Source organism: Neodothiora populina, assembly GCF_041146345.1.
Source record: "Neodothiora populina strain CPC 39397 chromosome Unknown canker_contig_16, whole genome shotgun sequence".
Classification (NCBI taxonomy): Eukaryota; Fungi; Ascomycota; class Dothideomycetes; order Dothideales; family Dothioraceae; genus Neodothiora; species Neodothiora populina.
In genome coordinates, this window is record NW_027191409.1 from 542,000 (window position 1) to 557,336 (window position 15,337).

Here is a 15,337-nt window from a genome sequence, read left to right on the forward strand (position 1 = left end):
AATAGACTGGCAGAGCTGGTCAGCGGCTGCTGCGCCTACATGCGACTCGGCATCCGCATTGCTCCATCTAATCTGACCACCACACCATTCATCATTGGATTCTCTATTCCGTGTCTGACGAGCTCCGCAAACTCGTCGGGCTTTCCAGCCCTGCGAGGGAACTCCATGACTTTCTCCAGAGACTTTCTAGCTTTGTCGCTCATCATCGAAGTCATCCGGGATTCGAAGAGAGAGGGTGCGATGGTGACAACACGGATGCCATATGGCGCCAAGTCGCGGGCCAGGGGCAGGGTCAAAGAGCGAATCGCGCCTTTGCTTGCGGCGTAGGCGACCTTGTTGTTTCGTGTCAGTATGAAGACGAATACGACAACACCTGCTCGGCAGCACACTCACCTGGCCGGGCTGACCGTCAAATGCAGCCGAAGATGATACCAAAACAATGACACCACGTTCTCCGTCAGGACCCATAGGTTCAGCGGTAGTCATATGAGGCAGGCATTGGCGAACCAGATCCAGAGTGCCTCGTAGGTTGACGTTGAGAACAAAGTCAATATCAGACAGAGGAAGGGGCTCGTTTTCGCGGTTTATAATCTTGCCAGGATTGCCCACACCGGCAGCACTTATGACACCACCAATGACTTTTTGCGTCTCCGTCGCCCATGCCACAACCGCAGCGACGGCAGCCTCTATGCTTTCGGTCTCGGTGACATCGGTCTCGAAGAAGCGCGATCGTTCGGTGCCGATCGACTCGCGAGCCTCCTCTCCCGAAGCTTGATCAATGTCCAGCATGGCTATGTATGCGCCATGTATATAGAGATCGCGAGCCGTAGCTAGACCCAATCCCGACGATGCGCCTGACAGCACGAAGATCTTGTCCTTTATCTGCATTGTGATGACTGTGGTGTGAAGAAGGGTCTAGATGTAAAACATAGCAAGTAAGATTCAGTTTATCGCTGACATTGTCGAGGTTTGATAGTATATCTGCGTGTAAAGAGTGCATCAACTTTCACGTGTGAGTGATCGGCGGGGGAGCCAGAAGGTCAAGCTTCTTTCTTTCCTTACGCCTAGGTTACTTCCCCAGATCTTTTCTTCCACACCCGCATGAGGAAAGAGTAGGTACCCTAATAATAGTTATAACGACGGTCGGCTATATCTACGCATATATAGGACTTGAGCCTTTGAGAGGAGGGATTTCTGTCTTTCAGAGGAGATGTATAATTGTGGTTTTTCGGTACAAGAATAGAAGAATAGAATATACACTACACTCCACTTACTCTCATTTCGGATTCGCGGCATATGGAGGACTCTTTCAGATCTCTTCTGGATTGCCGTAATGGTGAGGAAGGGTAGGGATGAGTCTTGATGACATAACCAATCTCCACCCAGGTTTCACCGTCGATGGTATGTCGTGTTTTTGAGCTCCCCCGAGATATGGTGATGCAGCAAGACGTATGGGACGTGGAGGCAGGACTTTGACGTGCGTGATTGAGTAAATTTCTCCGACCAAGCCCTTTTACAATCGAGCTCTTTCCTCATTGTGGCAAGTGACATGGTGTGCCTGCCGTATTCATTCAAGGCCTTGCCCAGGTTCAGCGAATCATGTTCTCCTTGGGACGGGTTATCTTTCCATGCTGCTGAACTCCAGAGAAGCCTGACCCGACTGAAACCTCTAGTCCCGTCACTTGACATTCGTCTTATCCTCTTGCTGCTGCTGCTGCTGAAGGTGATGCCTCTGCTTATCCGACGCGACTCTGTTTCCATGCTCGTCCAATCCCCACCACTCGCGATGGAACTTCTCCTGCTCTTTCCGCTTCTCTTCTTTGGCTTCTCTCTCCTTGCGTCGGACGTCTCGCGTGGCGAACCACTCGTCTCGCGCAGCGTCTTGCTCGGCTTGGTTCGCGTACTGTAACATACAGGTGTTCATTGCTCTCCGTTGCGGTCGGCATAGGAAGGGGGCGGTGAAGGTTCGGTTGGTGGCGCATGCTGCAAAGTCTTTTTTTCTTGCTGTTAGTTTCTTATGTCCTTCTTCCTGGTTGTGCATCGCATGAAGCTTCTGATAAATCGTGCAGGGAAGCATTTCATACCTCTGACTTCGTCGGCGCACTTCGTTCGCACTCGCTTGTAGTATATTTCTCTCACTTGTCCCTCTTGAGTGGCGGATAGCGGTAGCGGTTGCCGCGATGGCTGCAGATCTGGTAGTTTTTGGGCCGATGCATCCGACATTGGTGGTGTTGTCGACATTGTGGACGATGATGCCATTACGGGGCGTTGTCGTATGTGTATTCGATTTCTAAGCGGGCTTGCAATCCTTGTACTGAAGCTGCAGCTGCGTGATCGTCGTATGTCGTAGTATGTATGGGTATTGTCAAAGCCAATGAAGAGTATATACTCTCGCTTTACTTCCACTTGCAGAATCGTCAGCGGCTGTAATGATCATGATTTCGCCTCAATCGAGAATAAAGATCCACGAATGGCAAGAGCAGAAACGGAGAACAATCCTCCATCTCTTGTTTTCCAGTCTTCCGTATCTTCTCTCGCTCACCCATACAACACGATGAACTTCAGATCTCGTCGGCTCCTTACCTAAAGTATACCGTAACCTCCGCCTGCCAGTCCTTTCTTCTGCCCCCTTCTACCGAAAGATACGAAAGAACGGTATCAGATCCGCCGCGTATGTGATAGCCCTCGCTATGACCCGCCTGTGTCTTCGTCTCCTCCGTCACTAAAAAAATGACTCAAAAGATAAAACTCAGCCACACAAGTACAGTACAGCTTGACCGAATCAGATCCCCGTGACTGGGTCTCAGTATGTTGGAGAAAAGAGAGATATAAATAACCCCAATCTCTCTCTCGCGAGTGCGTGCGTGAGTATGTATGTCGTTGATCCGTGAGTTATGCAAAGACTTTGTCAATGCCACAATACGGCGCCCTGACTCAGTTAGTCTGCTTTTGTTCTCTGTCTCTCTACTTGTATCTCCTGCGCCTCTTTTCTCTCTGGTGTCGTCCACCTGAGATGATGGATGGGGACTTTGGGGGGGAACTCGGTCCGGGCGAACGAACGCAAGCTCCAGATGGCGATATGAGTGCGTGGTCTGTGCGTTGGCTGCTTGCTGCTGCTGCTTCTGCTGTGCCTTGCGTTGCCCTCCGCCGCCCTTTGCTCTCGAGGCTTAGTGGAGGGTGACAGATAGATAGGAGGCAAAAGACGGGCAGGAATGGCGATGAGGGTTGATGCCAAAAGTCACGCAATTGTTCATCTATAGTTGTATACACCATGCATAGTGGGGTGATTTTATGCTATCTTCACTCGTGCGTGATCACATGTCTTCGAGAGACATATGCGACTAGTTGTTCGCATTGTTTTAATCGTCTACTAACATGGGTCATGGCTATGGTCTCGAATTCTACTGTAGATACAGAGCAAATGCACCTGAAAACATCTGGAAAGCCAACGAGGCTTTAACAATGCTGCTGTGTCGATTGTTAAGGAGACATCTATGTACAGTAACAATGAAAGCTATAAAAACAAGAAAATCCAAAAAATTGCTAGGCTTTATGCTGAGAGCCTGTTCCGTCCCTATGTCTGGTATGCAATGCAGCGAGGGTATCAAAAGATCAACGCCGGCGCTGGTGAAACGAGTGCGAGAAGCCATATCGAAAGCAAAAACAAAATCCCCGTAAGATGTACATGGGGGAAACAAAAAACAAAAATGCCCCACCAAGGGAAGAAAGGCACCCTAGAACGCCGTAACCAACACCTGGTTACCCAATGCCATGAATGATTCAAGAGACCTTGTGCTGTTGCCAAAGCCGTTCGCTATAGGATATGCAAAACATGCTGTCGTCAGTAGCAGCTTAACATCCGGGTCTTGCTCCACGCTCGGAAGCGCACCCAGTGGCTCTTCGCTGCTTTTGTTTTGCTCACTTCGGTATGAACCCTCGTCTCCGATGCTGCACCACCCTGTCCACCCTGGATCGGAAGACTGAGCGTGGGCACGGGACTGTGGCGAGAATACTCGGTGCCTGCCATCTTCTCGTCCAGAGGGGAGGCTTCGGCCACAGCGTTTGTGCTGCGACGGCGATTGACCTTGTCCTCGAAGCTCGACTGATGGTGTGTCCTGTCATCGGCTTCCGATCTTCGTCGGTCGCGGTCTTCCTTCCTCGATCGTTTCATCTCGGCTGTATCTCTCCGCTTCATCTCCAATTTCTCCAATTTACGTGCCTTGGCCGCTTCTTTCTCTTCGAATGCTCTGCGTAGAGCTCGAATGTTGGCTGCTCGGGCGGCAGGATCTTCGGGTTCCGGGCTGCGTGAGAGAAAGCCAACCGCTCTGTCAATCGATGTTCGTGACGAGGGAGTGGTTGATAGGTCGAGAGACAGGCCGGTGCTACGGCGGGAATGGATAGGCTTGATTTCGTGGCTCGATCGGACAGAATTGGCTGACTGTTCGGACAGATTCGACTGTGACGTGCTTGTCAATTTGGTCAACGAGGCGGCACTGTAGGTCTGAGACGGCAGCATTGATGAGGCGTATGGTGCAGATGTCGACGAGACGGTCCTCCTGGAGCGCCAGCGCTCGATGCTAGTGCGACGGAGATCGTCCGTGATGATGTCTGCGCTTTCTTCGACCTCGTCTTCTGAATTTGGAAAGGTAGTATTTGAGAAGGCTGGGGGCGGAGCGTAGGGTTGCGAGACATGTCGCGTCGTGTGGATGAAGGACTGAGTCGGGCGTAGTGTAGTTGCATGCGTCGACAAGGGTGAAGACAGGCTGGTCGCTCGACGGTGATGTGTGGAACGACGACGGATGGTAGGCAAGAAGCCAGCCTCATGTGTAGGGTGCGAAGTGTCCGTGTCGCTATCGTTCATATCGCACAGCCTCTGAGAAGAGTCGTAGTCGCCAGAGGGCCGTGATAGATCAATTCGACCCTGTTCCTCGTCGTGGTCCCGCATGGACATTTTACGCAGGTAGGGCTTTATTTTCTGTGATGCGATTGCTTTACTGGGGTGGTTCATGAGGTCATGTTTGATTGGAAACGAGGCTATCGATGTCGTCGAGACAAGGGATGAGCCAGAGTCGCTTCTCTTATGAAGCCGGCCATGTCTGCTCGCGTAGCCGGAAGGAGCGGAAGTCATGCTTCGACGTGGTTGCGGACGTGCCGGAGCAGTGAATGTGGAGGAGCTGATGATGCTGGAGGTTGTGGTGAGGTGCTTGGGTAAGTATATCTCTGGTACATTCGCATCTGCATTTGCATTTGAACTGGTTCCGCTGCCATGTGCACTGTCGAGCGAGGGGGCTGATGTTCCAGAGGTGATGGAGGATGAGTGCCTCCAAGGTGACGATGTTGAGTGGCTTAGCATTGTTGGCGAAGCCATCATCGACCACGAACTCCCCGGCTAATAATATGATACTTTCGTATCAATAGGCAGAAAGCAAAAGTCGAAAAGCTGGAGACAAGACCGGCGTTGGCTTGGGATAGAGGCGTCAGATGCAGGGATACGCCGAACTTAATCCTGACACTGATACCGTTGTACGAGTACTGTATCCTTACGGCTGTATGGTGCAGCAGTACAAGTAATGGCGTAGTGCGGCTTGTACCTGTACAGTAGTGGCCTTATATGATGCTGATCAGGGCTGCAACTCCTGCAACTTCGAAACGTCTTGTCCCGCAACCTAGATTCAAGTACTGTATCTGCGTATCACTCGTTTCGGGCAACACAGTGAATGATGTAGTCACTGGCGCATCGTCATGGATATCATGTGCTATGCAAGAGAAGGATAAAAGCCTGCAGAGAGAAAGACCAAAGTGGATCAATGCTTCGCGATTGACAATTCCGATGTGAGAAGGAGGGGAAAATGCCAGGGTAGCCAGTCCGACTCAATGTTGGGATCTTCGGCCGAGAAGGGAGTCTATTAAGTGTGGAATGACAGAATGACTGAGGTGATGGTCCACACTGGTCGATAGAGTGCGTGGAGACGGAAGATCCTAATCGGACACGTCGGATATCGGCACCTCACACACAGCAAGGTAATTGTACAGTACGAATGCTTCTTCTGTGCACAAGCAGCACCACAGGGCTAAGGTGTGTAACAGAGATATTGCTGGCGTCCAATATAAACGGATTGGAAACGCAATGACCGCACTCGCAATATCCCAAAGAATGTCGGTCAGTGGTAGTGAAAGGGACACTGGTGTGGTAATTGATTTGCAAGATCTCCCCGGGCTTGTGCGGTCGCGCAACGTGCGAATGCAGTATTTGTGCATATGAAGAAACCCCGCCACAGTCTAGACAGGCCCGTTTTGCAAACGATTCGCCAGCCATCCTTGGATCACTCTGTTTCATGCCCGTTGTTATAGGTCTGCAGTCTGCCCCTCTCGCTCTGTATGGCAGTGTGGCTAACGATTCCATCGGCGGTTTTACTTTTCTTCAACGATCTGCTATCGTCGCAACCGTATTCCGCTCGTCACTGATTGCCCGCACTGTGATTTTCCTGTTTCTGCTTTTGTGCTTTCTGGAATCCGATTTGTTAATCCAACCACCTCCGCTTGTCTCAACATGTCACATGTATTTGTCTATGGCGGCGATCATGGAAGACTTCCATTCTTCCATTTTCTGGTCCGGCGGCCCCGATTCGCTCTGTTCCAGGAGTGAGCATGCCTGACCTTCCGATACACCATTTGCGCACTGAAAGCATGACGTCGCAGAGCTGCTCTTCCGATGCAGGTAAGGTATCATACAGTAGACCTACATTAGCCACGAGATGTCATTCACCACGCCCCGGTCTCCCCGGCCCGTGTGTGGTGACAGCCTCAACGAACGTGCATATCCTTTTCTCTGCTCCTGTATACGACAAAGCTTGTGTGTGATTACTGCATGATATGATCGCATGTACAATAGCACGACTTGGCTTATAACAATTTCGCTATCGCGTGCTACTGAGCAAGACAGTAATGATGTACATCTCAGTGACCGCTAAGGGCTCTGCTACGCACACCAGATCTTCCCTAGTCAAGGGCGGAAGTGTGACCCCAATCTCGCCGATGGTACCTGTCTCTCCCTCCTCCTGTGCTCCTTTTTTTGTCGTCGCGGTGACGCTCTACCTGTTCCTACATGTCTTGCCTCATTCTTCGAACGTCTCTTTTGACTTCGGGCTTGTGGTCCGGAACCTCGAGTGCATTCATCAACTACCGGCGTGTGGGCCTTTGAGACCTTTTTCTCAACCCACAACTAATACCTACCCCACATGTGTCAAAAAGGAAAAGTCCCGCTCGATAAGGCCCATTAATTACTCGCTTATGTACATAGATCCACTTCCTACTGCAGTAGGCTTCGGCCGGTTTTGCACACTTTTTTGAACCTGAAGGATTGCATGGGTCTAAGGGTGGAGTCACCACTGTTTCTATTTTGTTGACCGTAAGCAAAGTACTCTGACCTACAGTTTTCCAGTATCCTCGATCTCTAACAGTGCTTTACCTTGGATCAGAAGTGCGACAGTGAGTTGGTAAGGGGACCAATCGGAAGTTTATGGCTTTAGGAACGGCCCACTTGATGCACGACGCTAAGTCGAGGTCCACCTACGTGCCTTTGAGGTACTATTTACTCCGTTCGTAGCCACGGCCGGTTAACTTTGCTGCTCTTTGTCGCTTCGAGTGCTTGCCAATACGACTTAACAGACGATAAAACTATTTGAACCATGGGTTAATGATACAGCCCATGATAGACTTTCGTGAAAAGAGGAGCTATCTCATCGTGACTCGGGCTACCACGGAGACCATCACACAACGCCGTAGGAGATTCAATAGAGACGACTCTCTTGTATCATGTGAACAGATCCATTGTCGGCAGGACATGCACTTACGGCATTTCGTATAGTCCGTATCCTAGAATTAGGAGTTCGGTATAGACTTTCTACCTACACTTTTGGGCAAGCAATGCTACTTGCACCGGGGTATCAATCTAATTCAAAGGATGGAGAAGGTATGCCAGGTTGGTGTTATGAGGTTCAATCGCTGTCAATCTCAATCACCTCGATACTACCTTTGCTACTCTCTCGTTCAGCACCAGACACTCGATTAGCACTTGTTTCGTACCCAGGCTCATCCTCGGCTGTTGAGTTTTGGCTTTCCAGCTGCCGTCGCTTTCCACAATAATTGCACGAGTGTCAAGCAAACCCGCAGCCTGCAAACCGTCGCGGACCTGTTGCAAGAAATCGTCCATGATGAGTGATGGAGGACTGGCATCTGATCCGCAGATGGGACATTTCCAGTCGTCGACCTCGCTGACTTGCTCTGATGCGCCTCGAAATGATCTTGTGTCTAGGAAAACGCCGAGGTCGAATGCCTCTCGATGCGTGCAATGAACCCCTCGGACTGCTATATCGAACATACGCGCATTCGAGAACGGCTCGAGCATTCCTATGGTCACGTTGGATTGAATGATGGCAATCTCATCACTTCGCGTCTCAGACTGACTCGACAGGTGCGAGACGATTGATGATCGAACCTCTTCAGCCGATAGGTGCTTTAGCGATGCCCGTATTGATTCTTCGGTAGCAAATTGAACAATTTCAATACCGACCATGAGATCAATCGGTTTGACACGATTGGACATGAGATTCGTAAAGACTCTGAGCTGGTTTTCCTCTTTGAGACCTTTCGCGATGTTCACAGGTAGGGATCTGCCATGCTGAAGCTTCCGTCTGACTTCCAAGGGAGTAGCATTGAGCGTGAAATAAAGCCAAGAGGGCCACTCGACATCTTTGATTGACCAGTGTTTCGCGGAGTAGTCGCTGAGTTGGCAGCATTTCAGACGAAAAGCCACCGTTTTCTCGTCGAATGTTGCTGACAGCGGGATTTCGTCCCCTTTCTCACAAGATTGGGGAAGATTAACAAGATGATCACGGTCGATCTGAAACTTGAAGTCTTGTATTGGTCGGGCTGCTAAATTGCTTGGCGGAAGTGCGAATCCGCATACATATCTGTAATACCTTGACTTGGTATCAACATCTACCGAAGCATGGGCAAATCTCAGGGAGGGTTCGCGGAGATGCACTTGGTGAAGTGCTGTCCGTAACGGATCTGGCTGGGCGTATTGTCGCACAGCCGCATCTAGCGGAGGAATGAGCGAAGGCTGCGGATTGGACTTATTCGATATTTCATGCTGCAACTGGTGAACACTCCTGTATTGAGGATGTTGAGCACCAGCACTTGCAAACGAAGCTCTATTGTTAAGAGGATTTACTGAAGTCGATTCCGGAAAGCCACGGGCTCGGGTCGTTGAGTCTGCTGGCATATGTGTATTCTGCAAAGGTCTCTGCTGCATATGAGAAATAGGTACAGCATTCGGGAAGTCGTTCGAAGCCGAATTAAATAAATCCCGGCGGAGGTTCCAATAAAAGGTATTGTGGTGAAGCACATCGGTTGGTGCACTTCCCATTCTTGACTCCGCCTGTTCCTCAATAAAGTGCTCATAAGCTCGCCTTAAGAACTGAGGGTATTGTGGGTGATTCCTGAATACACGACCCCACAGAACTTCTACAGCATAGCTAAAGGCGACTCTTTGGAAGATGAAGCTCCTCCTCATCCCAAGTCTTGCAAGGTCATTTGCGAAGGGCAGAACTTGATCTCGCACAGTGACCATGCATGTCAATGGCCAGTCATGTTGAACTGTCAAGCATTCGGATATGTCATTTAAGAGCAGTGCGAACACAGACGTACCCATCGATTCCTGCACACTTTGAAGGTATGAGGGAAGAGCATCGACAAACCGACGCGTTTGTGGGCCAAGAAGAGTGTCCGTTCCGATAATATCCTCTATGCCGGAGGTATTCGCAGCATTCAAGATTGTAACATCTGGAAAGAGACATCTGACCCGGGGTTCATGTCGTGCCCTCAGGATGAGAAACAGTGTGATGTAGAAGACATCATACGCGTGCGAAGCTATTGCCAGCTGCTGTAGTCTATAGGTATCTATGTGGGACATTTTTCGTTCACGCAGCGCAGCCTCGACGAAGTGCAACAAATTCTTAGTTACTTGCGCATATACAGGGGGCAAGCAGACGTTTTCTGCGTTGTCGCATGTTCCCGGTTGAAGTGCTGTACGATCGGTCAAAGCAGCCACGGATCCGGTGGCACATCTGTCTGTAGGGATAGAGTGAAGGGAAGGAACAGCAGCTGGTTCTTCGCTAAAGGCAGGGGTTGGAGGGAAGTGAGCATGATTAATCGAGGGAAGACCCCGTGAGTGGAGTCCGCCAGCCATCGGGGCAGTTGCTGGTGCCACTGGGCCTGGTATGATTGGAGAAAGAATGTGTGAACCTGATGGACCACAATCAGGCTGGGCGACAATCGGTACAGGCGTCATCTGCGCAATTGGTATGGCGCTCTGAGATCTACTGGCATGCTGTGTGGGCTGAGACACCGCAGTTTCAGGACCAGTGGCATTGGCATTGCGAGATAATTGTCGACATTGTCGGTAATCGTCTGTTCGGACCGACGCATTTTGTAACCAGCTGGGTGTTGGGTGAGTCTTACCAAGCAGTAATTGAGCAGTCGCGTTGGATGTGGCTATATCATGGTACGACTTTTTACGTTTGAGGTGTTGCGGCATGGCGGGAAAATGGACAACAACATGGAGATCCCGTCCGCTCATTGACTACCTGGAAGTAGATTTTCCTCTTCAAATGTCCTAGACGTTGTATGACAGTGCCGTGGTGGAATGGCGCACATTCAGATACTTTTGCCTCCTTCATGAATTGCTGTACACTGCACCTTCCCGAGTTGTCAGCCAAGTAGCGCGCAGCTGCGTCGGCAAACAGTAAGACGTGCCTTCCCAATTAGAGCAAAGTGCATTTAGTGGTCCGGCGCGTAGACTTCATGCAGTCATGAAGACGCTTCACACTTGACATGTCCAGGCAAGGTACCTTGACTTACTTATACTTGCAGATCAGATGCGCGCCTCCGAACACATGTTTTCGCGAATGTCTGTTGTGATTCGACACGATAGACGAACGAGGACGCAAGGGCGCTTCCGCAATTTGACGGGCGTCTTGAACTGGGCACATAAGGATAAGGCCGGGCAAGGAAAAGAAGGGAGTAGCATTGCACTGCAAGGGCTGGCGGGTCCAGCTTTGCAACGCGAGCTACAGCATTCTACTTGTAGCCGGACCCACTGTCGTTCCACTCTCCGTCTCCAGATGTCTCTCGACTACACAGATCATTGCGCCTGATGGGCCATGTCTGGTGTAACAAGTAGACGAGAGAGTGGATGCAGTGAAGATATCTTGGGATGTTTAGACTTGGTCAACAAGGTCCAGCCAAAGAGGGGCTCTGATATAGTAGTGTCGGTAACTTGACAATCCACACCCACGCGAACCTTAAAAGACATATCTCCTCAACTGGCGCTCAGGGTAAGATACTCGCACTCCAATTATAGACAGAGCAAGCCAAACGTCGGTTGATCAATGGAATTTAAAAGATGCAGCGCAAGCAGCGCTTTTACAACGGTGTTTCGCTGCAATTTCGTCCAATGAACGGTCGCGCATGACTCGGCCCAGAGCACACATTACGGTATCGTACTGTGTCTGTATCATCATCACCACTATACTTAGTATACAAACTACATTTGTCTAGACTCTTCTCATCCCACCTTCTACCTTGTCTTGGGTTACTGTACCGGACTTCTACTTTTACTCCACACACATTCAACACATACTGACTGCGCGCGCACAATCATTCATGATCACCACGTCCCATTTCCTGCCTGCTCTCTGCAGTACATCTTGACCTGAGCCCATCTCAGGCACGCCATCGAGCTGGGAGCAGCGCGCATGATGGCCTCTTCAAGCTCGCGACAGCCAACCCATGCGCAGCATCAAGCCCCCCCAGGCTCCATCCTGCTTGTTGTCCGTAAGTCAATCCTCTCTTACTTGCTGTCTTTATCGTGTCATCCTTCCCGCGAACTTGCATTATCACCCTTGCCCTTCTCTCGTTCCATAGCAATACAGCGCATATGATACCTCTTCCGTTACACAAATCACTTTCCGGACTCCTCCTCATCACATTACCCGGACTTTTGGTTGCGATAGTCGACTCCAAGAATCACTCTTCCACCCCCGCTCGGAATCTCCACGCCGTGTTGTTGTCTTACGATGGCCTCGGTCCATGACATACAGGAAAGCTAATTAGCGCTCCAACTCAGATGACTTCGTCGCTCGTAGTCCTGATGAGCTGAGCCTCGCCAAGGGCGATCGCATCGAACTCATCGAACGCGACGATGACTTCGGCGATGGCTGGTTCCTTGGCCGTCATATGACCAATGGTACTACTGGCCTTTTTCCAGAGGGTAAGCGGGCTTTCACTTGAGTCAACAGCTCTCGCCGCTGAGAATCGCAGTCTACACAACCCCGGCACCCAAAGCCACCTTGCCCGTCTCTTCGAACCAGCAACGAACCCCTCGACTTGGCCCCCTGAGTCCGACACTCTCGTCTTTGCCCGCAGAACAGCATGCGTCCGCCTCCTCTCGACCCTCGTCAGGTGCCGCGCCGCCGTCGGCTGCGCAGTTCGATGGCAATGGTAATGCCAATGTCCATGCGAGATACTCGGGCGACCTATCGAACCAGAGGCCTCTCAGCTCGAGCGGCAATGGAATCCAAGATGCCACACGCAGTTCACTATCAGCGAATCCGCCGTCGACTCGCACGACTCAATCACTGGCACCACAGCACAACTCTGTCATGCACGAGACGCTGAGCGTCATCGACGAGCACATCACCGATCTCAGAACCCCGCGACAAAGCCATCTGAGTACAAATCGAAGCAATCAAGACGCCGACAGTGTCTATTCGCATGACGCGCATCGCCTGTCATACATTAATGGACACGAGACAGATGAAGAGGAGGAGGAGCAGCAGCAGCAGCAACAGCAACATCTACACACGGAGAGCGAGGTCATGGCTTGGACACCCGCTCGCGTGGCCCAATACCTCGAGCAGCAAGGGGTCGAGAAGCAGCATTGCGACATCTTTCGCGAACAGGAAATCTCGGGCGAAGTCATCCTCCACATGGAGCAGTCGGCCGTCTTCATCAAGGAATTTGAGCTCGGTTCAGTCGGCCGCCGCCTCAAGACGTGGCAGAAGATCAAGGCTTTGCAGGACGAGACAAGGGCCGCTGGGATCCCCGGGATGGCGAGGAGTATATCGGATTACTCTGCCGCGGCCGATGATTCTATGTCTATGAACGAGGTCGCCCGCACTCGGAGTGCCTCCATTACTGTTCCTCCCCAGAGACCTTCAACGGCGGCTCCTGTTTCTTCCTCTTTTCCCACCTCTGCGGGCTTCGCAACTCAGCCATCACCTGCCCTCGCCGCTCATCTACAATCGTTGAATTCGATCACTGCGCGCCCAGAAAGTATGGCCCGACCCAGCGCTGCCTCCATCCGCAGCCTGAACCATTCCCGACGTCACTCGTCGCTGGGTTCCATTGGTGACGCAGCGCCTCCTCCTGCCACATCCCGCTACTCTCAACACCGTCAATCGTCGTCTGGCGCCTCGCCCTTGGCAATTGCATCTGCAGCTGCTGCGTCCAGGCGCCGCTCTTCCGTGCAAGAACAACCTCACACCTCGATCCCTCAACACAGCGACCACCTTTCCGTCGGCAACTACGGCTTTGCCAATCCCGACTCTCCTGGAGACATCGACCGAGGTTACTTTTCCGGAAACGAAGTTGAGAACCGGAACAAGCGCAATGTTTTGCAGAAACGATCCAGCCAGATGCACGCACGGAACGCTAGCGCAGTGACGGACTCGGCAAGACACAGCACCCAGTTCAGATCGCACGGCAGAGTGGCGAGCGTTGAGTCCATGCGAGCACCCGTTTCGCCCATCTTGTCGCCTGAGTCGGCGCAATTCTCCTTCGACAAGGCCGCCGGTCATCGCGCCGTCAGCAGTCCTCTGGTCACCACTGGCACGAAACCTTTCAGCGCCATCCAGGAACCTGCTTCACCTATAGTCACGAAGCTCGAGTACGGCCAGTCATCCATCACAGCCGACAGTGATGCGTCCTCGGCAAATTACTCGCCGTCTCCAGCATCGCATTCCTTCACCTTCTTCTCGAAGCCACGTGTGGGCGGCTTGCGCGTGGCGTCAGACGCCGTCACGCAAAACGAAAAGAGAGCTCAGAGTAATCTGAAAGGATCGCCAATCACATCGCCCACACGCACAGGTTCCACTACACCGTCTACCGACACGCCGTCGATCGAAATACAAAAGCCAGATACTCAATCTCGAGTTTCTACGGGCTCATCATCATTGGTCGCTCCTCCACCCCCAGCCGCTCGTGCGCGGCCCAAGACAAAGACAAAGAAGTCGACCTCGGCTTATACACGTGGGTTGGAGAAGCGGACTCCGGCAGAGCAGATGACTGGATGTGACTATAGTGGATGGATGAAAAAGAAATCGTCCAATCTGATGGGTTCGTGGAAACCCCGCCTCTTCGTCCTTCGTGGGCGTAGACTGTCTTACTATTACTCCGAGAACGATACCGAGGAGAAAGGTCTGATCGATATCTCCTCACATCGCGTCCTCCCGGCAGAAAATGAAAGAATGACTGGCCTACATGCGGCATTGACCGGTGCATCTTCGTCTCCTGTGATGCCAGCCAACACCACTACCCAGACATCGGCGGCTACAGATCTAGCCTCGAAACCATCCATCGACTCGGAGACTGGGCTTTTCATATTCAAGCTTGTGCCACCCCGCCAGGGATTGAGCAAAGCAGTCAACTTCACCAAGCCGGCTGTGCATTATTTCGCTGTCAACAGCCGCCAGGAGGGACGTCTCTGGATGGCAGCTCTGATGAAAGCGACAATCGACTACGACCCCAGCGGCAAAGTCGTCACCAGCTATAACCAGAAGACCATCTCGCTTGCAAAGGCTCGGGCCAGGAACGAGCGCCCACCAGCCTTGCGAGAGATCAGCAACGAAAGTGCGACCGAGGACAAGGCGATCGCAGAACTGGATGGGGGCTCTGTCGAAAGACCCGATTCCTCTGTCGACCAGACTGGACTAGGAATAGACGGCATCGAATCCAGCAAAGGCGATACCGATCCTGCTACTACTGGCGGTGCTGAGAAAAGCGATGCTGTGACAGGAGTTCGGACTTCGTCCACATGAAATTAATCCGGGTGACATAAAACCAACCTAATAATGTTTTTGTCCTTTAATCTTTTGGATTTCTTTATGATATGAGTCACGACAGGGAAGGTTCTGGCCGTGGGCAGGCTGTCATTGCTGCCTTTTCAAACTCTCACATCAACAAGGAATATTCTTGTATGTCCTCTCCACTGGGG

At 51.6% G+C, this 15,337-nt stretch overlaps 4 protein-coding genes across 6 annotated transcripts; 1 reads left to right on the top strand and 3 right to left on the bottom strand.

Moving 5' to 3' along the window:
- Positions 1 to 35: 35 nt before the first annotated feature.
- Positions 36 to 888, bottom strand: AAFC00_003526 (uncharacterized protein; the record flags this gene model as incomplete). Its single annotated transcript, XM_069343009.1, has 2 exons — positions 36 to 332; positions 394 to 888. The coding sequence occupies 2 exons, from the start codon at positions 886 to 888 to the stop codon at positions 36 to 38; spliced, it is 792 nt and encodes a 263-aa protein (XP_069200822.1).
- Positions 889 to 1,678: 790 nt separating this feature from the next.
- Positions 1,679 to 2,259, bottom strand: AAFC00_003527 (uncharacterized protein; the record flags this gene model as incomplete). 2 transcript variants are annotated; one of them, XM_069343010.1, is made up of 2 exons in its annotated part: positions 1,679 to 1,992; positions 2,085 to 2,259. In XM_069343010.1, the coding sequence occupies 2 exons, from the start codon at positions 2,257 to 2,259 to the stop codon at positions 1,679 to 1,681; spliced, it is 489 nt and encodes a 162-aa protein (XP_069200823.1). The 2 variants fall into 2 exon arrangements, with proteins under 2 accessions (XP_069200823.1, XP_069200824.1); XM_069348094.1 differs by having other exon boundaries at positions 2,085 to 2,241.
- A 1,582-nt stretch (positions 2,260 to 3,841) lies between these two features.
- Positions 3,842 to 5,128, bottom strand: AAFC00_003528 (uncharacterized protein; the record flags this gene model as incomplete). Its single annotated transcript, XM_069343011.1, has 1 exon — positions 3,842 to 5,128. The coding sequence occupies one exon, from the start codon at positions 5,126 to 5,128 to the stop codon at positions 3,842 to 3,844; it is 1,287 nt and encodes a 428-aa protein (XP_069200825.1).
- A 6,691-nt stretch (positions 5,129 to 11,819) lies between these two features.
- On the top strand, positions 11,820 to 15,161 carry AAFC00_003529 (uncharacterized protein; the record flags this gene model as incomplete). Of its 2 annotated transcripts, none has more annotated exons than XM_069343012.1 (3): positions 11,820 to 11,898; positions 12,191 to 12,334; positions 12,385 to 15,161. In XM_069343012.1, 3 exons carry the CDS (start codon positions 11,820 to 11,822, stop codon positions 15,159 to 15,161), a joined length of 3,000 nt encoding a protein of 999 aa, XP_069200826.1. The 2 variants fall into 2 exon arrangements, with proteins under 2 accessions (XP_069200826.1, XP_069200827.1); XM_069348095.1 differs by having other exon boundaries at positions 11,823 to 11,898.
- Between the last annotated feature and the right edge of the window lie 176 nt (positions 15,162 to 15,337).